The following is a 26,319-nucleotide window of genomic DNA, read 5'->3' as shown; positions in this document are numbered from 1 at the left end:
CCGGGCCCCCGGGGCCCCGGCGAGCCGCCACCGCCGCTGCCCCCGCTGGCGGGCGTCCTCCCGCGCGCCGCGCAGCCGCGGTGAGGCGCCCGCTCGCCCCGGGCCGCGCTCCTGGGCCTTCCTGGGCGCTGGTCCCTTCCGCTGCCCCTGGGAAGGACTGCCCGGCTCTCCCTGGCGCCCCAGCCCGGTGTCCCCGAAGGGCCAAATGCCAAATGCCCTGAGGCTACTCCTCCCTGCGTCCTCCCTCCTGGCTGCTCCGTCTCGGAGCTACTTCCACCCGCTGGATGTACATACGCGTCTCTGCCCACCTCCCTCGCACCCCCCGAGTCCCTGCGGGCTCCCCAGGCACCCCGGTTCCCCAGCAGCAGGTGGGGTGACTCGCTTCTTCCTACTTCATCCCCTGCTCAGCGGCAGGCCGGCCTTTCTCCCCGCACCTCTGCGGGGCAGGTTGGGAGGCGGTGCTGAGCTCCCATCCCGGCTCCTTCATTCGCTCTGCGCCTGGGCTGGCGGCGGAGCTGTACATACAGTGTGCAAAGTGTATATGAAGTTATTTATTCGTGACCCATGAGCCCGTAACCGTGTCCGTGAGTCAGTGAGTCTGTGGCCTGTGCCCTCCCCGTCCCGGGTGGGTCAGGAAGGGGCCCAGGGAGCTTGCCCACTCATCCTGGGCCCCAGCCCCCACCTCCACTCTGGTCCGGGGGCAGCCAGATCTCTTGGGTTCTCTTTTTTTAATGTGGAAATAAACTTCTTACAAATGACCAAGCGCGTGTCCGCGCTGCCATCCGTTGGTCCCCGCTCAGGCTCTCTCCCACCCCTTCGTAAGGAACTTCTGCATCTCTCGGATCAGTCTCCTTCGGGTCTCAAAAAGGAGTTCGGCCCCTGCTGGGTTCCTTCGTGCTGTGGTTGTGCGTAGGGGACCCCGACTGGACACCTAGGCTGGGGCATCTTCTCCACATTTCCATAACGAGCCAAGCCCCGTAGCTCCCAGCCCTCCCTTCCTCTCCATCTGGTCCCTCGCCGCTCCCACACGGTCTCGGGAGCCACGGGCGGGGTCGGTGGCGGGGGTCAGCGCCTGGCCTCCCTCCGCTGCGGGCCGGGCTGCGGTGCTCTCGCTGAGCCGACTTATCTGGCCGAGACAAGGGCGCCGGCAGCTGGTGACCGGCCCTCCGGGCGCGGGGCCGACAGATGGACTGCGAGGCTGCTCTCCCTCGCCCCACCCTCCTCCGCCCCGCGCCCCCAGTTCTGCCGCTCGGGCGCCACCGCAGCTCCTGGCCTCTCGTGCCAGGTAGGACCCCACCCGCATTTGCGAGCTGACACCACATCGGGTAACCCTTACTCTCCATCCTCGACGCTCCGCCCCCACCTTGCCCTCGGAGAAATAAGGGGTGTGGGAGGAACCAGAGAAGCCAACCCCAGGGTCTAGCCCACCCGGTTCCTTCCCCCTGCCCGCCTGTGGCTGAGAGATCTCAGGGGAGCCAGACTGGGGATCGTGTTCAAAGGGCAAGGTCACCATTCCCTCTCCTGGGATGTGGGCGCAGGTGCGCACCTCCCCACACCACCTGCAGCACACTGACTCCCGCGATGGGAGAAATGCTGGGAAGTTTGGGTGCTTGCAAGTAAAGGATCCGCCCCACCGCAGGGCAGGGCTGCGCAGGGAGAGAACCGGGCAGTAGGAGTGGTTGGGGGTGTGTTCAGTCTGTAACACCCCAAACCGCAGCCAGGTCTGCCACACTTTCCTCCCCACCCCCAACAACCTCACACCAGCTTCTCCTTTCTGGGTGGGTGAGGGTATTATTCTAATTTTGCAAAATGCACAGCAGCTAATTAAGTCAAGGAGCCTCTCGGCTTTCGAGTTCTTTTGCATGTGAATGGGGGTTGGTAAATCCCTGGCTCTGGCGGGGGTGGGGGTGAGGGGGGACTGTCCCCAACTCAGGGTTAATGAAGTGGGAAAGGAGTCTCTCATAGCCTCCTGCAAACAAAACCCCCCAAGCAACAAACCCTGCCCAAATCCTACATGGATTGACTTAAACCCAGGGGATAAGTGCTTTAAATTAATCTCATTGAATAAGAATGAGACCAAACAAAACTCTTTAAAATCATATTAAAAATCTATCAAAGGACAACTTGCAGTGGTGTGCTTTTCATTTTGTGAGAGTGGAGGAGGCAGGCAAGAGCAGCCACCCTCACATTTACACAGCGCAGTGTAAACCACAGACACATTCTCCACTATGTAATTGTCCTTGTACGGCAGAGGCGATTTCATATCTTACATTAATGAAGAACAAGGCTTCCCTACAAGTTTATAATTACAATATTTTAAATTGTCCTGCACATCCCATCTGTAATAATAACTTCACAACCTCTGCAGTGAGGTGGGCTTCCCATCCATTTAGAAGGCTAAATTGGTTTTTCTGTTCCTAACCCTGGGGCTGGGTGAGCTCATTTAAAACAGAGAAAAAAAAGAAAAAGAATGACCATGGACCCCCAGCAGACCAAACAATGGAGGCTCTCCCATCTACCCATTCCCCTTCAAAATCTGGACTCCACAGGGTGGGGTCAAAGACATCCAAGAAACGGTTTGTTCTTCCTCCAGCTGGCCCTCAGCTGCAAGACTTCAGAGACCTGAGCTGCCTTTTCAAGGGGGCCCCACCACTCCCACAGCTCGGCTCTCAATTTTTCCCATGGTGGAGGGGATTGAGAAAGTTTAATGGTTACCCAGTAACTTTAGCAAGACCAGTTAAGCATATTTTTCCCATCAGGGAGACTTCTCCCAGGAAAAGCCTTAAGTTTCTGTGTCTGGGAGTGGTGGTTGGATTTTGATGGCTTCTGCTGGCTGTGAAGTGCAGGGTGGACATTTACTTTTCTCTTCCCTTTCACCCCTGGGAGTAAACATTTCAAAGCAGCACACTGGCTATCCAAAATGTTCTTGTCTGGGCTACGCCAGGCCCTGGCATCTGTGGGAGTGGAGATGCAGGGGGCGCCTACAGAGGACTTTCTGCCCTTCCAGGCTCGAGACCCCGACTCTTCACAGAGAGCAGCTGGAAGGCTCTGGATTCCAAAAACCATTCCCACGGGGGACAAAGCTCTAGGCCAGAACATTCCAGTCAATGTCTAAATTTTCTGAGACTTCAATTTGGCAACCAGGATGATGTCATAAAAAATAGTAAGTCCGCAAAATTAGAAAAGGTATGATTAAAAATACAAAATTAGAAACGTACGCTGGAGTTTGGCTACCACTGTGCCTGACTGACACTCAATGTACAAGCTGTCAAGATCCATGAGAGGTTTATTTTAAGGTTGTTTAAATTTAGGTAATATCAACTCTAGATCTGCTAAGTTCCCTGTTTCCTTACTAACTGGGTAATATATTCATTTTACTCAGCAGCAGAGCCACACACAGCATCTCTGGCAAGATACCCTCACTTAAAAGTTAGCACATTGCACGTGTCTAAGCTTTAATCTTAGAATTAAGGTTGCTTACACTTCAGCAAGCTCTAGCACTTCTTCCCCAGGAACAGAGTGCTACAACTGGACCTTCAGCTCGGGGAAGAGCACAAGGCTTTCTACACGGCCATTCCAGCACTAATCCTGTCTCACACAGCTACATAATTTGATCCCTTCTTTCCCACCAAAACCATGTGAGCTATTATAAATCAAAAGGGCAGCTTTGTCCAGTTTCACACATGCTGCAGGTTTAAATGATCCAGATTTCACAACAGTGCCTCTAGACAACCCACCCTCTGCACAGATCTCTTCCTAGTGTAGGTGTTCAAGTGCCATGCTTCCCTGAGACAGCCTGGGCCCCTCCACCTCCCATCCTTCTGGCTGTCAGTCACATGCATCTGGGGCGGGCCTAACAAAGTACGTTGTGGTACTTGCCCCAGGGCCACCTTGGAGAGCCAAGGTGGGCCTGGCACACAGAGGAAAGCAGGGAACAGAACAGTGCAGGGACAGACTGGGCTGCACTTTAACCCTCTCTTGTGGGCCCCTCTGTGATGTCCAAATCTTACATTTATTGGGAAATCAATACGCTCCAGGGGTCCGCTTTCAAACCTCCCAGAAACACAATGGTGGGGGTGGGTGCTTCTGGGTCTAGGTCACAACACAAAGACCCCGGACCTTTCTTCAAGACAAGACAGGCTGCGATGGGAAAAAAAGCTCAGGCTCTGGTGCGTTTTGACTTCAAAGGCAAATAATAAAAAGGCAACAGTAAATCAATTAGCCCTGAAAAAGCGGATTTTCTGCGGACATGAAAGGGGTGGCAAAGCACACTGATGCCATGCCATGTCCCTGTTTACTGAAGAAAAGCAGCAACCCGCCACCACCACATGCACGAGCACACACATACACACGTTGGGATTTTTGACCCAGACCAGAAACCTTTCTTGGTCCTTCATAACATTCGGACATTAAGAAAATAGCTCTCTGACAAACGCTTTTTCTCCTTTTGCATGAGTCCAGTTCGTTTCTAACATCCCATCTTACTACACTCGTGCCAATACACGGGCAGTCCGCTGCGGCTGGCAGGCTTGCCAAAAGCCAAACCTTCCAGGCTGATGCACAAGACATTGTCCCTGTGTATAATCTGGTTAGAGACCCTGATTGGTGGGTGACTGTCCCTGATGGAGCAGATGCAATTCTCCTTTCTCAAAGGAAGGCTAGTCAATGGCACCTGCGTGCTGGTCTCTGTCAGGGCTCTTGCTCTGACAGGAGAGAGGATCTGTAATTCCTGTGAGCCTGTATTTGGGGAGGTGTCAAAACAGTTCTTTCCAGAAGCTTCACTGATGAGATCATCAATCCAGACCCACTGAGCCTCTTAATCTTGGATCCACCTGGATCCAGTCCTGCAGAGGTTTAAAAACCTTTCCAAGAAGCTTGGGGCCCCTGGGTCGGCCTTCCTGGGTCGTCTTGGTGCTGGGAGCAGCTTCGTCTCTCCCATGGCCTCTGTTTGCTGGGCGCTGGCTGTTGTCTGCCTCGCTTTCCGCCCTTGGCACCTCCAGCCTCCAGCCCACTTGAGTATTCTGAGCGCAGGAGTTCGCCGACTGCAAGGCGGTGCTTACCCGGGGTCTTCTTCCAAGGGTCAGGCCTGAGGAACAGTAACAGCCAGGGAAGAAGCTTTAGTATTTTTTCTCTCCCATTTGGAAGGAGGCTGACGGCAGCTGGCTCTGAGACTGGGAAGCTGACATTTTTGTATTAGCAGGAGTGTGATTCCTTCAATAGTGCTTGTTTTGATATTCCATGCACCAGAAGATTAGATACGGCACTGACAGATTTTCATAACGGTGGCAAAATATCATGGCATTTTTAAAAGTAAGGCTTTGTTCTGTGTTGTTTTCTCGGGGAAAAAAAAAGAAGCCTACACCTTCATAGTCTGGTGGCAAACGAGGGGTGTGATACAGCGGTTTGCCCACGGACGGGAAAGCCATGGAAAACCCACACCAAGCAGTGCATTGCAATGCTTCCCAGAGCCCAGGGCTTGGGGGCTGTGCCCTTGAAGACAGTCTGCAGGCCCAGTGCTCTGTTGGGTCAGTCACAAAGGCACAGTTGCCAGCACAAATGCCCATCACTCACCACAGTTAAAAGTGCTCCAACCTGGGGCTGGAGAGATGGCTCAGCAGTTAAGAACACTGGTTGTTCTTGCAGAAGACCCAGGTTCAAATCCCAGCACCCACATGGTAGCTAACAACTGTCCTTAACTCCAGTCCCAGGGGATCCAACAGCCTCTTCTGACCTCCGAGGGCACTGCACAACATGGGTGCACTTACCTACATGCAGGCAATACATGCATACACGTAAAATAAAAAGTTTTTTTAAAAGTTTAAAAAAAAAAGTACTCCAACCCTGCAAAACCCAAGCCTGGGTATGTCTGAGGCTCAAACCAGCAGGTCTGCCACCACAGACCCAGGCCAGAAGGTCACTCCTTCTCCTGATTCACAAGGAAGATGACAAAGGCAGACACCAGGCTTAGTATAAATTTCCAAAAACTTCTGGAAAGACAGCAGTCTTCCCACTTACTCGGAAGAGGAAATTTGTAGCAATTCAATCATCCACAGAAGAACCTGAAGAATAAAATGTTTAAGATTTTTATCCAAACACAGAAGTAATGACCAGTAAGTCCACACAGGCTTGCTGGCAGGTCCTTCAGCACCCAGATGGCAGTTAACCCAGAAAACATGACATCAGGAGTTCTTAATCCCAGCACTTGGGAGGCAGAGGCAGGTGGATCTCTGAGTTCAAGGCCAGCCTGGTCTACACAGTGAGTTCCAGGCCAGCTGGGGCTACAGAGAGACCCTGTCTCAAAGACAAAAAAAAAAAAAAAAAAAAAAAAAACCAAACCAAACAAAAGACCCCCAAAAGGCACCATCCTGTGCAACACCACACCATGTTCTGTGCTGCAACCACCTGAGGATAAAGCAGACCAGAACTGTGGTCAAAATACATAGAACTCCTTTAAAATCCGAGAATTAGATACAAGATTAGCACTGTACTATTAACCTAAGAAGGCTTGAGGAATCCCATTACATCAAAGTTGAAGTTATTTATAACCCTAACCAGAGGACAGGGCTATGACTATCTGATCCTTTGACAGGGAAAAAGATTTGAAGAAAAGGTATAATTAGCACACAATATTTAGGGCTAGAAGTTTATGGAGCCCAAGTGTGCAGGGGGAGGGTTCATGGAAATCAGGTGTACACAGGGAGATCTCCTGGGGTCCTGTGTCATGATCCTCAGACACCATCTCCCGCAGTCCCTGCTTGACAAGGCAGACACTTGTCACTGACCCCCACTTCACAGGTAAGGACAGAAGACTGGAGGGAGGTGAGAACTTGCCAAGAGCGTGTAGACAGTGAATACAAAAGCCAACATGCAAACCCAAGGCCAGGGAGCCTACACTCTAACATCCAGGTGGCCCAGGACAGCAAGGTCCTGGCCAGGCCAGATCAGACCAGGGGAGGTGATCAGGATTGGGTACAGGAGTCCTGGCTCTCACAGGCCTACTTCAAAGGAACCGAAGCCAGTAGAGTCAGGTGACAGCACGGAGCAGGGCTGGGGGAGGGGTGCCAGGGCAGGGACCAGCCCCACCACTCACTAGCCAAATGACACAGAATGTGTTAGATTCTGTGACTCACCTCCTCATCTGAAAAGGAGCCATTAGAAAACACTCATAAGGCTCTTGAGGATGGACTGAAATATGAGACATGGGGCCACGGGGCTCAAAGCGGCTCGGCACCGAACAGCAGCAGCTACTCTCGCACAGGACCCAGTTAAGTGTCCAGCACCTTACCTGGTGGCTCACAACCACGGGTTACTTCAGCTCCAGGGAACCTAACACCCCCTCTTCTGGACTGGGGTCGGGGGAACGACACCTGCACTTACATGCACCCACGCACACATACACACACACACTTAAAACAAAAAACCAAAGTGCCAGCTGGACAGTTGGAAATGGGAAATGGTTACAGCATACTGCCGCCAGGTTTGCTCTGGGGCCCTCAAGTGGGTGTTAAGCCACTGTATCCCCATTCTTAATGTTCAATGATGCTGATCCTGGACTCTGGTCCCTGGCCAAGGTCTGAGCTTCGAGGGCTGGTACCTGTGTAAACAGCAGACAGACCCTGGGGTTGGGAGCACTGACTCGCTCCAAACTGAAGGCTGCCACTTAAGAGTGCGTGTAGTTTATTTTTAGTCAGATTACATGACAGAGTGAAAAGGTTCTGACAGGAAGGAATGCTTTTTCTTCCATCTCGTTTGAAGTCAGGTACTCACAACGTGTATAATTTTAAATGTAACCACTTGAGTTTCAAACTATGCAAAATTTCAGTCAAAATAGTCTTGCAGCACAAGCCCAAGTGCTTCAGTGATGGCTCCTGTGGTCGCTGAAGCTCACAAGCACCAGGATCTCACTCGGGTGATACACTGCCTACAGACCCAGGGTGGGCTGCACAGAGCTCCTCCAGCACAAGGCACACAGGCAGCCTGCAATGCTCCAGGCCTGCAGTCCACCAGGCAGGGCTGGAGAAACGGCTCAGAAGGCCACACCCAGGCATGCAGATGCCCAGTGCAGGCACACCTCCCCAGACAACCCCACCCCACAAAAGCCCCTTCCATAGCTTCAAGAGTCATCCCTTTGCAGGCAAAGGCAGCTGTGTCTGGGGCAGCGGAAGGTAAGCTCTGGAGGGTATGCTGAACCACAGGATAGGAAGATTTCAACATCTTTACTCCACATTGCCAGAGAACGCCACTAGAAAGCTCAGCCTGGGCTGAGTGGCTCAGTGGCAGTACACGCTTAGCAGGTACAGTGATGACTAGATGGTCCTGCTCACCTTTGACTCACCTCCTAACCAGCTCCTAACCAGCAAATCCAGAAGCCCATCTGTAAAGCAAGCTTGGTGACCCAGCAAACAGGCACCCACTCTTTCTAACTCAGGCCTCTCCACTGGGTGGGCAGCCCTGCAGGGTGTCGCATCACAATGGCCATGCCTACAGGATGCACCTCTCCCACGGCCAGCTCCCTGGCTCCCTGGTTTTAAAGCCTATAGCTGGGAGAGTAGAGATGGGCAGATGAACGGCTCTAAACACAAGCATGAGCCGGGCACTCATGCCTTCTGCCAAGCCGCAGTTCTCCCAGGAACCTGCCAACTTTCTTGCCCTCTAAATACGTGGACCTTCTTACTAGGCGTCCTGCGCATCCACCACAGTAATCCTGTGGTTACCCAGCAAGAGACCTTCAGTTTATCTAACAGCAAGAACTCCCTTGTAGTGAAGGCTGAAGACCCCTGTTCACCAGGCTGGGTTACTCAGAGGGACAGGCAGATGTCACTAACACGGCAGTAAGGAAAAGTCCACCTAAGCAATCATCAGCACACAGCCACTGGCTGCTGGAGGAGCAACACAGAAGTGGCATCTCAGGTAAGAAGCCATCCCAACACAGGACCTCGCTCACGGCGTTCTTTATAGGACAGGCTTTGAAAGTTCTCCTTTCTGAACTTATGGATTACCGTATTATGTGTTCAGCCTATTAGTTTTCTTTTCTTCTTTTTTAAAATTTCTCTCATGAACAGAAGGTTTTGTTCTAGGATTTTAAGAAAATACTTGGCTGGGTGAGGAGGTGTATGCCTTTAATCCCATACTCAGGAGGCAGGGGCAGGTGGATTTCCATGAGGCTAGCCTGGTCTACATAGCAAGTTCCAGGCCAGCTGGGGCTACAAGGAAACCTTGTCTCAAAAAGAGAAAAGGTCGTCCACAACAACCATTCAACAATGAACCCAAGTCAACCTCAGACCACGAACTTCTGCACAACTTCCAGGGCTGTAGCTTCACAGTTCTTACAAGGGGCACACACTCCTTTAATAACCGGAAACAAACACCAGTAGAGTTGCTGTAGAGGAAATGAACAAGCAGTATAATTTTGCCCTATACTCAAACCCCAGAGTACTTAAATTTCTATTCATCAAATCTTTGCCAGGGCTGGAGAGATGGCTCAGCAGTTAAGAGCACTGGCTGCTCTTGCAGAGGACCTGGGGTCGAGTCCCAGCACCCACATGGCACCTAACAACTGTCCATAACTCCAGTTCCAGGACATCTGATGCCCTCTTCTGACCTCCACAGGCATTGCACGACATGAGTACCTACCTATATGCAGGCAAAATATACACATACAAAAATTTAGAAGAATATATTTTTGTGTGTATGCATGTACTACCTGCGTGTAATTAAGTGCACCCATATCGTGCAATGCCCGCAGAGGTCAGAAGAGGCTGTCAGATCCCCTGAAACTGGCATTACAGACAGTTGTTAGCTGCCATGTGGGTGCTGGGATTTGAACCCAGGTCTTCTGCAAGAGCAACCAGTATTCTTAACTGCTGAGCCGTCTCTCCAGACCACAATAAAACATTTTAAAAATGCTCACTGCCTTCTGGCTTTCAGTTAGACTCTACAAGTCTTTCTATTGCACTGCAATTACAACACCCCACAGACCAGCCGCTCTTCAAGCTGGAAGACTCAGTTTTAAGCAAATGACCCAGAGCTGCCATCCAGGAGGCAGTGATGACCTCGGGGGATCCCAGGTTGACTGCAAGTGTCTCCTCTCTGCCTGGCTCAATGCAGGAGGAAGCAGCAGCATGTCTGAGGGCTCTGGTGGCTTTCAGGTGGCAGGAAGAGGAATACCCCCAGCGAGAATCTGACAAGCAGCTCCGGATACAGTACAAACTCAGGTAAAGCAGCAGCCGGCGCTGGAGGATCACCTTCCTCAAGGGGAAAGTGCCATCCCACCTGTCACGGTACTGTGGGGGAAGGAAAGGTACATCGGGACCCAACTTTGGGGCTATCTGGGCAGAGATGTTTACTGGCAGACCGAACATCTATTAAAGTCGTCACCTCTTTATGATTTAAGATCTACTCAAGTCCAGCTTCTATGAAGCACCAGGACCCGTTCTCAGTGGGCCCTGCTGCAGCAGACAGGACAGTAGAATCCTAAGCAGGAACACTCACCTGTCCATCAAAAACAAGTCTAGTCCAGAACAGGACAGAATTCAAAGCCTTCAGCCAGGGGCAGACGCAATGCTAGGAGTGTCAACCGGGGGCAAACTGCAATGACTTGGTTTGGGGACTGATGTGCTGCTGGATGGTCATGCACCATGGGAGAGGGATGCTGTCCACTGACTAAGAGAAGAGCTGAGCCAGAACCCCCAAATGGGTGGGGGCTCTCAGCCCACCCATTTCACTTAGCCCAGTTTATTGAGTTCTTAGGGAAGTTCTCAGGCCTTAGGCATGGACCTCAGGTGGCAGGTGGTGATGATGGGGAGGGGGTAGATGATCAGAATCTGGTGATAGTGGTTGAAATCCAGCTCTGTCACTCATCTAGCTGATGGAGTCAGCAACAAGCTCAGAAAAGGCCTGAGCACAGAGGTTAGCATGAAGAACAGAACAGAGCATGGAGGATATTTGTAGACTTCAGTTCTTGGCAAAAGGATTATTAATTATTATTAAGATGGAGAAGTACTGAGTGGCCCTGGAAAGAAGTGTATTTGAAATTGGTTTGGTTAATTCTGAAAATACCAAGACTGTTCAGCTCAGAGAAGAATCTCAGGCCCAAATCCCAGGGCTCAGCCCTCTGGCCTCTCCTGTTTGATACTTTTGTCTATGACCTGGGTGACATTGTGAAGCATTTAGCACATTTGCAGACAGATGGCAGACTACCCACAACACTCTGTTGGACCAACAGGGTGGCCCGAGTTAGAAAGGTGACCTTGAACTGAGACACATGTGAGGTCTTTATCTTGGAAGTCAAGGAGGAAGAACTCTCACGTGTACAAAACCACCAGGAATGGAGGACTCAGAAGGCCTGGGTTAGAACTCCAGCTCTAACCTGTGGACAGCAGTGTGACTGCAGACAATCCCATCTATAGGTACATGTGGCCATGGTGAAAGGTCACCTGCGGAGGCCGGTGCCAGGCCATGGGCAGAGCTACATCATGGAGCGGCACAACCAGAACTGCCCACCTGACCACTCACGCTGGGCAGCCTCTGCTACTCTCCATTGTACACGAGTGGTTTCCATGAGCCAGATGATTAAGTGCTGACAGTATTAGTAGCAACAGTATAGGAAAGTGCAAAGGGGAGGAGGCAAGGAGATATCATCTGTCATCACATGGACCAGGGACTAGGGACTGACTTACCAGTCACACCAGAACTTCATGTTTGCAGTTCACACACTCAGAATTTGAGTCTCACAGAGACCCGACAGTGTGAAGTGAGACTGAAAGGAAAAGCCAATGGCGGCCCATTTTTGAGAACTCTAATGGCAAGTTGAGGCCACTGTGGAGTGGTGACAAGCCACTGAGATGCAGGCTTACTAAAGCACAGGCCATGCCACCCAGAGGACGATCAGCAAGAGATGAGGGCCAGGCCAGGGTCAGAGGAGTCTACCGAGTTCTCACATCACTCACGGATCAGAGGAAGTGGGATGGGGGAAGGAGAGTTGGAATTGACCACCTCAACTTCTCACTGCACGAGGCACGCTTCCACTTCTTTCCCTTAGACTGTAGGCAACAACTTGATGCCCTCCCCACTTTACACGTAGGCTGTTGCCAAGTGCTAGGGCTGGGATTAGACCCAGAACTGTCAGCCCCAAAGCCAGGCTTCTGCTACTGCACCATTCAGCCTCTGCACCTGGAGGAGATGACAACACGGCAGTCAGACCTGTGGTGTTTCTTCCCACAGAAACCCAGCCGCCTCAATAAGCAAAGAGCCATGAAATCCACCCCAGAGTGCCATACTTTGAAGTTGTGAAACTCACTTCTTCTACATGTAACCGTGTGTCCTGCTTTAAGTCCATTTCTTTGGCTATACAGAAAAATGATCTGCCCACGCTAAAGAAGTACTTTTGGGCTGGTGAGGTGACTCCGTGGGTAAAGGTGCTCGCCATGCAAGCCTGGTGACCGGAGTTCAATCCCATCCCCAAATCCACATAAGGGTAGGAAAGAATAGATGCCACAAAGTTGTCCTCTGACCTCCACACATGTGCTGTGGCATGGTGCCCCCTCACCCCCGTATCGTATCTATGGATTGTACACATAACACACCTAAACAGAAATAACTGTCTCTTAACAAGAGCTCATGTGCTCCTCAGCTCAAGAATGAGTCGGGGCAGCAGCAGCAGCTCTGAAGCAGACATGGGAGGGTGCAGAGAAGGGGCCGGCTTAGAGCTGAGCTGCGGTTTCTCACCTGGTCATTAAGGTGTTCACTCAGCAGAGGGCATAGTCCCTCAGGGGAGATGTCGCTGCTGCTGTCAACTTACACCTCACACGCCAAGCCAGGCACACTGGTGCTCTGGGAGTCTGGTTTGCAAAAGGCATCCCTCTTCTTAACTGTTTAACAAGCTAAAATGTTACTTTTCAGACGACTCCTTACAAGCTCAGGACAACTGAACAAGACCTGGAGTCATTTCATACAAGCCAGAATCAGGTGGGAAAGCCTAGAGCAGAGGCCGAGGGAGGGAGGGCAAAGGAGCTCAGCAGAGTGGGGCTGGCATAGGGAAAGCAGCCTCTTACCCAGAGGGTTTTTAGGGTGATAAAAAAACCAAACTGTGTGGCAGGGGAAGCTGGGGGACGACCATACTCCCTCCTAACTTCTTCGAATGACAGGAGCCAGGTGAGCCAGAGCAGGCAGCATTTAGTGAGCCGCCTCCTGTTGCTCGCTGCCTCCTTTGGTGTTTGTCGGCTGCTAGGACAGATGCACTCTCAATTCCAGCGCGTGGAGGGCTCTGGCAGTAAACACCACTATCTCCAGCATCTACCCAGGAGAGGCTGGCTGGGTTCCTGCTCTTCCTGTCAGCTCTCACCCTGTGACGGAAAGCACACCCTACAGCTCCTGCTGTCTGCGGGTGACCCAGGTGTGGTGGGAGCTCAGGGTCACTGTGAAATCCCTCTAATCGCCTCATTAGCTGGGTGGGGATGAGGGTGTGCTTGTTTCACGAGGAGGCAGAAAGCTGGTAATTGCATGGTGTCAGAAAAAAATCACGCTAGAAGCAAAAGGCCAGATGTAAAAGTTGCATGTGCAGAGCTGTGATCACACCAGAGCCCAGAAAAGCAGGACACCACCTGAACTTTGGAGAAAAGGGGACGGGATAAAGCTGGCTGTGGGCCCACACGGCCGGCGTCTTGAACGGCTTGTGACCACACGGTGAGCTCAGTGACCATCCAATAAACTTGTGACTAACAGTCCCAGTCTCTTGTACGGTTGGTGTCCTCTATGCAGAAGAAACCCAACCACTCACAGAGCCATCTTCTTTACTTTTGTTCCAGTCTGGACAAGAATTTACTACTTTCCCCTGGACAAATGCCCTTGAGACAGATAGCCCAGCCTGTATTTCCAAGTCCACCCTACCACCTGGACAAAAGCCTTGTGCACATCTCTGTAACATGGACCATCCTCTGTGGCGCAAATGCTAAATGAGTGGTAGTCAACAGGCACTTGCCTGCCAAGCCTTTAAAGACACCCTATCATGTGCCCCGAGTACCATGTGCTTTCCAGTCCCTAGGTCAAGTCTGTGGTCACCTCTATGTCACACTATGATTTTAGGTTTCACTGAACCATGGACTTCAGGATGGGACCTGGGCACCTGCTGCTTTACAGTCTCCCAAGAGATTCTGGGAGCAGATTCTGGTTCTCCATCCACAGGTCCATCCATCCTCACAGCTCCTGCTGGTGGCCCTATTTCTCCCTGGTCCTCAGGTGAGTTATGGTCAGGTAGGTGTGGTGGCAACAGTGATGGTGAACTGTTCACCTCTGCATTCTCACCTACCAGGGAGCCAGAGGAAAGGCTGGACCACGCTGACTTCTAGGGCTTCTCTCGTGTGGAGCAGGTGGTCTAGCTCCACACCTGGTTGTTTTCACGGTCCACTAGATAGTAAGCCACTCACCTCCCTTCATGTTGGAATATTTCCTTTTCTCTCCCTCAGAATTCCAAAACACCCTCAGAATTTCAGAATGCTTTCACTCATCTATTTCAAAATACTTCCTGAGGACCTACTATGTGGCAGGGATGTGCCGGGGGTAGTGGCCAGAAGCCCAGTGGGGTTTCTGCTGAAGTACTTCAAGAGACACTAACAGCACACACCTCACAGACATAACTCTTCCGTGTGTCAGAACAAATGAGCACAGTGATCTGCTCAGGTCAGTCAAAGACTTCCCCAGGGAAGGCTAGAGGTGGGAGGGTCTAGGCAGGTCCAAGCTGAAACCCAGAGAGGTCAGGGTGTCAAGTGGGGCTGAGGCCAGCAGAGGCCAGACCACCAGAGCCCTGCAGGAAAGCAGTTGTGGTTTGTTTAGTCCCTACAACAGGATTCCATCAAAAGGTTCTAAGCCAGGGCTGGACAGGGTCAAGGGTATGGACAAGGGCTGCCTATGTAGCAGTGGCCAGAGGGCCTGGGAAGGAACCATTCAGGAGCTCAGATGAAGTCAAGGCCCAAGAGCTGCTCCTCACCAACAGTTTCGGAAGCTAAGGGAAGAGACAGAGTCAGGGAGCCCCCGGGAACAATAGTGCTGGGTGCTGTGAGATGACCCAGGGAACACCAACTCAGGTGCAATGGATCTGCACGGAGAAAGCCTCATGCTTCCAAGTGTGGCTGTGTCCAGCCTGAGCTCACACGTAGCCAATCTTTTATTTGCAGGATAACGGGCTCAATGAAATCGAGAAAATTTTCACAGTGGGCAGGATTCCAGGCTTGCCTTCAGCTAATTAAGTGATATTAGGGAGGTTGTAAATGCCACGTAAAAATTGGCAGGCAAGCTGCTCCTAATGATGAGGATATTGCTTCCCAGGGAGCTGCAGCTGCAGCTTCTGACGACTACGCTTCCAGGGACCTGGTTCTGCTTTCAAGGTTGTTCCTGATAAGGAAAGTTCAAGAGTGCCAAAAGGTTGCATGCCCCATGCACTCTTGCGCTGCAGTCCCAGGGACACTTGGGTACTAGAGACCAGGAAACCAAGCGTTCGTTCTCTCTCTCTCTCACCAATCACTACAGCAATGCTTCACAATCAGAGTCGGTTTATCTCCACAACGACACCATGAAGCCTGTGTGCCCCCTTTTGGACGGCAGAGAACTGAGGCACAGAAAGGCTGAGTGGCCTGCCCAGAGGCACACAGAATACAAGTGGCTCTGCTAGGTTCCGCCTAGACATCTGTGGGCACCAACCCACACTATATCATGATGCAACTCCGACAGACTTAGGAAGCAAGGGGAGGGACAGGGAGACAGTTAATGGGGAACAGTTCCACACAATGAGCACTCACTGGTTATTTACAATGATGGAATGGGAGAGATGAGAGTCACAGAGAGAGACACAGCAAAGGCCTTTAAAGATGAAAAATGACCCAAACCCGAGCTTTCCAAGATCTCCGACGTGAGCTTCAGACATGCAATATTTGTGCTGATTCAGATGGGAAAACTGTGCCAACACGTGTCCTGTCTACAGTTCCCTGCCATGTGCAATTTCCGTAAGGATGTTTACTTATTTTAAGACATAAAAGACTTCTAGGACTTTAGAAGTGTGGCGGTTAAAGAAACGCTTGCTAGTCTGGGCTAGCAAGCCTCGGGATATGGTGTTTCTGCTTCGAGCAGGCACAGTGCAGCCAGCCCTCAACAAACTTCTCCCTGGCCAGTCAGCTGAGCACTGACCAAGCACAGCCCCATCTAGGAAGGACCAACAGGGGAGGTCTTGATTTTAGAATACTTCATAAACGGGAACTACTCGGTAACATTTTGGCTAGGATGGATAAAACTGACGTAAGTTAAATAAAATTATTCAATAATAGCCAAAAGTTGAGATTGTGATTCCTCTATTAATTTTAAAAGGAGTCACGCTGACAACAGAGGACAGCGTGCTGCATTCTGATGACGACAGTCGCACACACTGCTGGACACCAAGACGGCACTGGAGCTGGAGAACGGTCCTGGGTAGCTGCTGACAGAGCTGTCTGGGGAAGGTGGTATAACGCGTAATCACAAGTGGGTGATTTAGGAACTGGCTTCACTCTTCCACACTGTCACAGTGACGCCGACATCTTAAGGCTAAGCCACATGAGTTACCATTATTTTGGAACCATTTTCCACAGGGTGTGGAACATATAAGGAACCACAGCGCTGCAGAGTGTGCCCCTGGACTCGCTACACATGTGTGATTAGACAGACACTATGGTCTGAGCCAGCTCTGTCCGTTCACAGCTGACAGCACCAGGTCCTGGCGTCTCCTGGGAAGACGGGCTGAGTCACCACCGCTGCTGCTCAGGAGCTGCCGAATCTACACAGCTTCAGAATAAAATGCATTTCGTGGAGGAAAATGCTGCTTTCGTGATGGGTGTTGCTAAGGGGCCATTCAATATTTTACCAACAGCACTGTGTACACGCGCACATGTAGGTGTTTGGGGTGGGGGTGGTTCTGACAGGTCTGTGTGTACGTCTCAGATGAGGTTTTGTGACTATGACTATATTCCTATGTGTAGGGAAAAGACATTTACTGTTCCCTTTCGGAACTGAGGGTGGAAAGCTGGCAGACCTGGTTATTAAGACCTTATCTGGGGTTACTACTTACTTTCTTGTTCTGAAAAGCGGCCAAGGAAAGGGATACAGGTCATACGAAAACAAAACTCCTTCTGCCACTGCGTGGGAATACCCATAGTCAAGTCTCCCAACCCGATCTGCCCTCAATTCACATTTGGCCAGCCATCTTAACTTCCTGTTTAGGGATGACAAGGTCACAGTCTCATGGGCCTGGCTTGCAGACATCATGGGTTTGTGCTCACTATGTAATTATTCTGGCAGTAAACACCATAGGCTGGAAAGCAGAATGCTCTGGAGTTTACACTGCGACTTTATCTGCACATAACAGAAGGAACCCGTTTCTCCTTCTTGACGGCCACATTTCAGAGGAGAGAGTTCGGCTCAGAACAATCATGGCCACGGCAGGCACAACTCTGTACCTTGTGGGGTTCACTGGACTTTTCTTTCCTCAAAAAGCAGCAACTGGCATTTGCTTGAGCCCTGACGGAGGTGTGGACAATCTGTCAGGTTTCCTGTGCCACTCGCCCTGGCCACAATTATACAGGCCACGTGCAGATTAGCTGTGAAGTCATTTCTCCTCCAGAGGTGACAAGATTTCTCCCAATACAAAAAGTTACCTACTGTCTCCTCGGTGCCCGTCTGTGTTAGATAGGCGGAGCGGGGGAGTGTGGAGAGAAATGCCTTTAAAAGAGGGGCACAACAACGGAAAAGAGGCTGTAACAGAGGTGACATGGCAGGAACAGAGAGCGGTGCTGCCACGCCGCAGTAATCCTGTGACACACTGCTGCCCTCCCAGTCCGGCTCCCTGCGGCCCCAGCCAGACATCAAAGGCTGCCCCACACCGTCTTACATGGTCTTTGGCAGCTAACCAGCCCATTCTTCCCCAAACAAAGCCCCGTTCAATCTGCCACTCACAGGGGTACAGTGATCTTGGTGCCCATCTGCCAGGCAGGGTCAGCTGAGGCAGGAGGCAGCGGTCACTCTCTCCCCAGTGGCCTCTCAAAGGTAAGGACAACGCTGCCTCTAACTCCTGGCCCTCTAATTACTGCTGCCCACTTTGCTTCCTAGGACCTGTGTGGGATTGAGGATGTTCTGGTCTGGAAAGCTGCCACCTAGATCAACACTTGCTAAGAAGGGAAATGTGAGTGGCAGAGATAGATCATTCACTAACAATAAAATATGGAGGCTGTTTGTAATTCTGGAGTGAGGGATAAAGAAGTGTCTTATAGCAGTGATCATCTGTCAGGTCTAGTCCCACATCCTCCAAGTGTTGTCATTGTAGAGATGGTGATAGCACAGTCAGGCTTCAATCATGAGGTCATTCTCTGATCAACAAAGTGTGCAGATAATAGCAAACCCAAAGACGGACCTAACTCTGGTGCCTGAAAAGACTAGCACCGACATGGGAGTGAAACTCAGGTGTCCTCTCCTCTGGGAGGAGGCCTGTAGGAAGTGCCAGGGAATAGCTCTGGGCTTCAGCCTCTGCTCCACATAGCCAAGTTGCCCACAGCTGGATGTGCCACTCTCCTGAGCATGACAGTGTGGCAGAGTGTGAGGAAACACTGTCCCAGGTGAGCTATTACTATGAGAAAGCAGCAATCCAGCACCTGAAAATCCTCAAACCAGAACTGAAAACAAGCAACATAGCTCCATCCCAAAGTGCCGCGGAGAAACCAAGACCCTAGCAGGTCAAGCTGGAGGTCCTTGATCCTTGACTCATCTGCTTTTAGGTCTCTAACCGCCCTGAAGGGTTCACAAGGCATCTTCACATGCACCACCTAACTTCAACCCTCAAGACAATCTTGCAAAGTAGCAACATGGACTTTCTCCCCCCTTTGTAATTGAGGAAGTCAAGGGCAGGAGACAGGAAAAAGGTTGTGAAACACCCATTAGGATGGAGCTGGGGGTCAGGTCCAGGTTCTCTGATTTGAAGACCGCTGTCCTGCACAGGGCAGTCTTCTCCCTTCAAAGCCAGGCCTGACCAAGCTGGTGGGGGTAATGAGCACTTCTTGGTGAAAGAACGGGACAGACTCTGCATGGGAACAGGCAGCAAGGCACGGGGATGCCTAGTTCTAAGTCAGGGCTGGGATACTGTGGCATTTGCAACATGTAGTAAGTGCTCACAGCACCCAAGAGCCCACATTGAAACTTGGACAAATGGAAGAAAATTTTTATGCCCCAACACTATTTCACTATCACGCACTCACAGGTCCTAACAGTGGTGGTCACCTACCAAGCTCCCTAGAGAGCATTCTTGGGGTCTCCAAAGCCCTGGCAATGGTGATGGGAGGAGCCTGCTGCTAGAGGAATACCATTCCTCAAGGAAAAAAAGAAGTGCTGCACAGTCACCTCAGACACAGTAGCTGGACGCAGGGACCAGCCTCCACCGCAAAAGGTGACTCTGCTCACTCTGATATTCAGTTCAGAGGGACCTGTGGACACGCCTCTCTTAAGCACTCAGAGTCTGAGGTATGCATCAGCACCATAGATGGTGGTACGCACTGCTACGGCACAGGCAGCTCTTGGAATCTGAGGCCCAGCAACCCACACTTCCCACCTAACAAAGAGCAGGGACTCCTTCTGGAACACAAAGAAGTCTCCATGCCAACCTCAGACGCTCCCCAGGCCGGTCCATCTGAAGCTGCCACGGTGGCAGGTCTCCCACCCAATTTTTCTTCTTGTTTTAAGTGCCTCTATATTGACCTGCAAATACTATCTACAATGTATCAGACACACACAGACACATGTGTGCACACACTCAAGAGTTGCCATGGAGCTCGTCAGCTTTCCAGACCACCTCACTAATCTAAATGAAGCTCTCCACCATCTGACTTCCAGCCTCTGCCACTGCCACGGGACCATTTCGGTTCCCTAACCTTTTCACGTGTGCCTTCCTCCTCTTCACAGCTGAGACACCGAGATTTCTGGGAGCATCTCTTAGCCCGAAGCTCTTAGCTATGTGCCCAAGGTGGAGGTATCGGACATGGAAGATGGGCTTCAGCTCTCTGGGGTAGGTGGCATAGGCTCGGATGAAAGACTGCAGAGCTGGAAGAAAGCAAGCGAGGAGGCGGTCAGGATGGGTTCCCAAAGTCGCAGAGCCACTCCAGCCCCACGGCATCCTACTCACCTTGTGAACACAGCCAGAACAGTTACAACAAGGGTAACCTAGAGCAACCCTCCTGTATTATTCTGAAAATCCCTCAACAAACAGGAAATCATAGCCACAATTAACGCTTGGAAAAAACCCTATCAATTGAGGTAACAGCCTCAACAGTGGAGGGCCAGTATCCTATCTGCCGCTATCTCTGGCTCACACAGTGCCTGACACGATCACGGTTAAAGCAGAGTGAACGAAGGAACTCAGAAGTGATCAACACTTTCTTATGGAAAACGAGGGGATTCTTAGACATTTATATTAGGAAAACTTTTTTCTTTATTAAAGTTGTTTTTGAATAGTTAATGCAGTCAAGCATTCCAAGGACCAAGGAAATCACTAAACAACTAAAATGTCCAGGAAACAGCGGAGGCCTGCCCACAGCAAAGCCGCAGTCCCTTTGTAGAGCCAGGACTGGTTCCTGCTCTAGACCCCAGGAACAATGAGAGAAGGGCTGGGCTCCATTCCCGGGGGCTGGGGCTCGGGCCAGGCCTTCATGCCTTCACCAGACATTCCCCTTGAGGTCAGACTCCCACATCTGGTTCCCCCCGGCTGTCCCTAAACAGCAGAAAGTGAGCCGCCCCTCACTCCAGCAGATGCTCTGCAATGTCTGGGCCATCAATGCTCTTCACCTCCAGGCCCTGCTCCTCTGCCAGGGGAGCTGAGCCAGCCCTGCACTGCCAGAGGAGGACGCACAGGCACGGGCCCTGCACTGCTGGAGGAAGAAGCACAGGCACCGGCCTTCCTCGCCTCAGTGGTTGAGCCACTGGACTGGCAAGTTTGCCCACAGCTTAAGTGCAATATCCCAGCAGCACCTGGAGATTGGCGTTTATGAACAGTAATAAAAAGTGTCATTTTAGCAGATCAGCTCCTGGAAGGGTCCTGGGAATCCGTCAAAGCTCTATTTACTGAGCAAAGTGAACTCCTTTTCCTGATCGATGGGAAATAATAACCACGGCAACTCCTCTGCACCCCTCTCTTAAATCTGTGCTCACCCCCCTTTTCATAACCAGGGACCAGCTTTTTCAAAGAGAATCTTTAACACTTCAAATGGTCTGCACTGTCTGGAGGGTTCCAACACTGGCTCCCTGTCACAGACCTACACACCACCCCGACACTCTCAGCGAGCCCTCTGGCACCGCAGTGACCGTGAGAGCTGAATCTCTCTTTTACTTGTTTCTTTCCCCAAGCCCAGCACACTCGCTCGGGTCTAAAACATCCCAATGGGTCAAACCAATCCAAGAGGCTGAGCATTTAAAGTCACAGTCACCGCAACCCTGGCTCGCGTCTCATTTCCTACTACTCTTCTGCAATGCAGCTGAGCTCTGGGCCTCTGCCTGGCTCACCACCCTCCTCTCCACCACACCACTCACTCCTAGAAACAGAGCAAGGGGACTGTCCCAGGAGATGTAGGTGCCCAGCTAACAGCTTTACAGGGATAATGAGTCTGCCAAGCAATGGCAGCAAGTGTTTTCTCCCCAGACAACTGGCCAGGCTGCATTTCACGCTGCATATTTTTACTAAACCCCCTTGTCCTCCAGGCTCTTGTCTCACTGGGGACAGCGACAGTTGGCGATCCTTGCACACTTGGACTCCCGTGTTTGGACAATTCTGAGGCAGCAGGGGCAGGAAATGGCTCATGCTGGCAGTGTCTAGAAAGCGCAGAAGGACCACGGCCGTGGGACCAATGCAGCAGCAAAGCGCAGAGGAAGTGGAAGGAGACGTTTATTCAGGATGACGGATGAAGCTACAGGCAATGAGGTCGAGGACTCTGGTTGCCGGCTCCTATCTCCAGCTGCTATTTAAAGTGCGCGAATTTGAGGAATCTGTCTAAACTAATCCACCTGGACATTTTGTCCTTTTTTATTCATGGACATCTGGATCAGGAACAGGAGTATCTTACAGGTGAGGCCTAAGACATGTGAGAGGAACAACACTGCAGCCTGAAGATACTCAAGAGCCTCCTGTGGTGCATGGTAAGGGCACGTGGACCTACCCAAAGGCTGTGAGGAAGGGATGGCTTGTTAAGGTTCCTTAAACACAAAGCATCTGGCAAAGTGCTGAGCCTGCTCCATCCCGCTGAGGTGAGGTAAGGAGAGAACATGTCACCACCAAGAAGTGTCTCTTCCAAGCATGGGCATAAGGACTATACATGCGCCCAGCTCTGCAGGGACACCAGGAGATGGAGATGGTAGAACACAGAACAGGGGGCATGTGCAGGCAGGGGACTCTGCTCACAAAAGCTTCGTTCAGGGTCTAGAATGCAAATATATCACCACGATTTCTGTGCCGAGTCCCTAGCTTTAAAAGACTCACACAATGATGGGGAAGTGACTGTTCTAGAGATAGGTAACACTTAAGACAAGGGCTATGAACAGTGGTGGCCCAGTTTTCTGCCATGAAGGCAAAGCCAGCTGCTTTTTAAATTATGCATAAGATGGGCTCTGAAATGTCCTGAAAGGGAGCTGGTTGGGATCGCACGTGCAAACAGAAATGCAAAAGGTGCCGACTTATGGTGCAGTGGCCTTTCTGATGCCATGAGCTCAGTTCCCCTAGGGAGGCAGACATGAGCACACCTTCCCAAGTCTCCAGTAGTCACAATCCTAAGTAACGGGAGAGACGAGTAAGGAGCTTCGTCTGTGAGGTGACCAACACCAGTAGGGGTTGGGGTGGAGGCAAAGCAACTACAACTGCCCCTGTCAATCCAGAGTGGAACTCACTTAGCAAACAAGAGAAATGGGGGCTGAGAGATGGCTCGGGTTAAGAGCACTCTCTGCTCTCGGGGAGGATTGAGTTTTGTTCCCAGCACCCACACTGCCTGGAACTCCAGGCTCAACTGCCTGTAACTCCAGTTCCAGGAGATCAGATGCCCTCTTCTGGCTTCTGTGGGCATTGCATGCACATGGGTACACTTACGTACACATGGGCAAAACACTCATACACATAAAAGAAATTTAAAAAATATTAAAAGAAAAATGATCAATACACTCCCTCATGGTGCATAAACCTTTAAATAAGGCAAATAACTTTGATGAAGAGAAAAAGCCCCAAATTACATTTCCTACCAATTATTTATTGCTAACTTTTACTGGGCTGTCCAGGCACCTTTAGATAGCTGCAGTCTTGCTAAAATAAAATGTCTGAAGCGTCACTGGACAGAAGTGAAGGCAGTGGGGAACGCTGCAATGTTGCCATTTCTGAACACAGCACAGCTGGCTGAGTTTGCTTAACTTTTTTCACAGGTCAAATCACAGGAACAAACCCTGTGACTGAGACACCCCAATCCCTCTCTAGAGGTAGGTTCTTGGGAAAACTCTTGGGAAGTGCGGAGAAAATGGGGTACTGCTTGAGGAAAAACCAGGGCAGACCCGTCACACATGGCTGGCAGTCACTGGGGCTTCGTCTTTCAGTATGGGTAGCTCTGATTTAAGCTTTATGACAACCAAACACCGCTTTTATCATGTGCTAACGGTATGATAACTACTTGAAAATCTTTTCTTCTTTGACTGAAGTCAGGGCCTTGTACATGCTAGACAATGTTCTATGGAACTGCATGCCCAGGCCCGCAAGTCTGCCTTTACCGCCTACTGCTGATGGCCACCCTCACTGGCACAGTCTCTCAGCTTTCACTCTTACCCCCAGGTCTATGCTCACAGCAGCCAGGTGATGTGATGATGATGGCTCATCACACCACACCTTAAAAGCCGTCCAATGACTCCCAGCTCACTGAACCTCCCGGCCCTACGTGGTGGTGCCTTGCCTAACCAGCCCCCTCTTCCCATCCACACTGCCTCCCTTCTTCAGAAGACACAGGTGCATCCCATTTTGGAGTTCTGCTCAAGTACCTTGGTCTCAACAGAGCTTACTCTGACCTTACTAAACACTCCGGCTGTCATCCCTTCCTCTGTTACCTGCTTTGCTTTTCTACAGCTTGTACCACCTTCTAAAAAAGCTGTGTTTAGGGGCTGGCAAGGTGGCTCAGCGGTTAAGAACACTGGTTGTTCTTGCAGAAGACCCAGGTTCGAATCCCAGCACCCACATGGCAGCTAACAACTGTCCGTAACTCCAGTTCCAGGGGATCTGATGGCCTCTTCTGTCCTCCGCAGGCATTGCACGACTCGGGTGCACTTACCTACATGCAGGCAATACACGCATACACATCAAATAAAAATAATAAATAAAATTAAAATAACTACTAAGTGACCACCCAGGAGTGGTGTAGGTCTCCCGCCCTTCCTCAGCAGCGCTCTCCTTTCTCTTTGAGCCTTCCAATGGGAGCTGCTGAGGTCTAATGTTTCCAGCCCTAACCTTCACCTGTAATTTCCATCCCCATGACCATTTCTACTACGTGTCATACCTCTTCTATCTGATGTTCAAAGGCAGAGAAAAACAGATCCCCAAGATCCAAGTTGTTGGGTCAAAGCTCTAGTCCTGATATAAGCCAGGATAAAGCCTCATTTGTGCAAAAGATGGGGAAGGGATGAAATTAACATTTAATATCACTTTAAAGCCTTCTGAGCCTGCTTCCCAACCCTGCAGAATTACTGCAGACTGAAGGCTTTGGCTGGCACACAGAGGTCCCTGGACACCCTTTCAACCATGGGTGTATGTAGTGAGAGGTAGGGTCAGGACCTTGTGGGGCCACCCCATCCTCAGTCACCTGAGAAACCCACTGACCTTTCTTCGCCCAGGAGACTGTCTTCTCACTGGAGTGCACATAATCTTCAAACACTGTCTGCAAGACTGTGGCTCGCTCACGTATTTCCTGGGGGCCAACAGCATGGGATTTCTGAGAGGGTGACGGAAGGATTAAAGGAGAGACAGTCGAAGTCAGGAATAATGAAGCAGTTTATAATAGATTTAATAACAGTAAAATCACACAGTAACCACCCAGAGGCCAACGAGGGTAATCCTTTCAATATTACTAGGGAAAGAAGGGAGCTATAAAGATGTTAAAGTCGGGCAAAGATGAGGATGGCTTTGTGAGGGAGCAGACCAGGTCTATTTATTTATTTGCTTACTTTCCTTCCTGACCTCTTATCACACATGTTCAAAGTGAAAGACCTCTGGAGGCCCTCTGGAGTTTCCAAGTCTAACTCAGGCATTTAAAACACTGAACACAGGCTGTTTTCAAATACATCTTGTCTTCCCCTAAAAGTTTTCTCCCTTCTCTCTCAACTTACCATTAGAAAATGACAAATTTTTAAAAGCATTACACTGATCTGCCTAAAATTCAGCCTTACAAAACTCCTCCCATCCTGAAGGCAGAGCTTGCTTCCTCCCTTCCTAGAGGTTGGCTATCAGTGTTTCAGATTTGTTCCGTAAGCCCAGAACCACCAAGCTGAGTTCTGAGAAAGCTGTTCAGAAGACTTTTTTTTCAGTGAACTATATTCAAGGGCTGCCTGGGTCTTTGCAGTCAGGAACATCACTGCATCCAATGAAAACCATTAATAAGATATACAACCATTTCATCTTGAGTCCCAGAGAAAAGACTTCTTTTTAAAATACCTTCTAAAAAGAAGTGATTTTTATTTCCTACATCTCAAAACAAACACAGATGTTTTCTATGGCACGAGGACAGATTGATTCTACAGCTCAAGCAGGCAGATCAGCCCAGGGCAGCTACCCCCGTGAGGGGGCTACTGAGCATCCTCCTGTGTGCCACCCAGGCCTCCTCTTCACCCTCGGAGGATGGGTGTGAGCATCCATGTCTGGCCTAACCTAGACACCCCCAGTCTCCGCTTCACTCTTAAGGCTGGAAGATGAAGAACAGGGGGAGGAGAGAAGGTCTCACTCCTTGAACGACACTCATCTCTGCAGTAACAGAGACTTAAGAACCTCAAGGTGTTTCTGTGTAGTCTCATCATCCTGTGACCTGCTACCTGTTTGGCTGATGACAGGCTCGCTGACTTCATGACACACAGTCCCCCTAAAGGTTCTATCCACTGAAATGTCAGGAGAAGCACCACTGAGGAGCCGTGTTACCAAAGTGGACATTTGCTACTGTCATTAGCAAGGATTTTTCCCCCCTTAACTGATGCGAAATGCAAACTTCTGCTGCCCTCTGTTCGTTAAGCCGCCTCAGCAGCACAACTGTCACCTCGCCC

The 26,319-nt window shown here is 50.8% G+C and overlaps 2 protein-coding genes across 2 annotated transcripts in view; one reads left to right on the top strand and one right to left on the bottom strand.

The window, feature by feature from the left end:
- Positions 1–4,842, top strand: part of Barhl1 (BarH like homeobox 1) — an 11,723-nt gene extending 6,881 nt beyond the window's left edge. The window contains exon 4 of the mRNA XM_008843956.2: positions 20–4,842. Within this exon, the coding sequence (XP_008842178.1) occupies positions 20–84 (65 nt within the window). The 3' untranslated portion in view covers positions 85–4,842. The remainder of the gene's footprint in view (positions 1–19) is intronic.
- The window catches only part of Ddx31 (DEAD-box helicase 31), a 69,776-nt gene continuing 45,745 nt past the window's right edge, over positions 2,289–26,319 (bottom strand). The window contains exons 18-20 of the mRNA XM_008843955.3: positions 24,890–25,001; positions 19,935–20,103; positions 2,289–5,086 (exon numbers count right to left, since the gene is read on the bottom strand). Of these exons, the coding sequence (XP_008842177.1) occupies positions 4,855–5,086; positions 19,935–20,103; positions 24,890–25,001 (513 nt within the window). The 3' untranslated portion in view covers positions 2,289–4,854. The remainder of the gene's footprint in view (positions 5,087–19,934; positions 20,104–24,889; positions 25,002–26,319) is intronic.

The sequence above is a fragment of the Nannospalax galili genome, unplaced genomic scaffold (assembly GCF_000622305.1).
Source record: "Nannospalax galili isolate Female #2095 unplaced genomic scaffold, S.galili_v1.0 scaffold300, whole genome shotgun sequence".
Taxonomy (NCBI): Eukaryota; Metazoa; Chordata; class Mammalia; order Rodentia; family Spalacidae; genus Nannospalax; species Nannospalax galili.
This window is presented reverse-complemented; position numbering and strand designations above follow the sequence as displayed.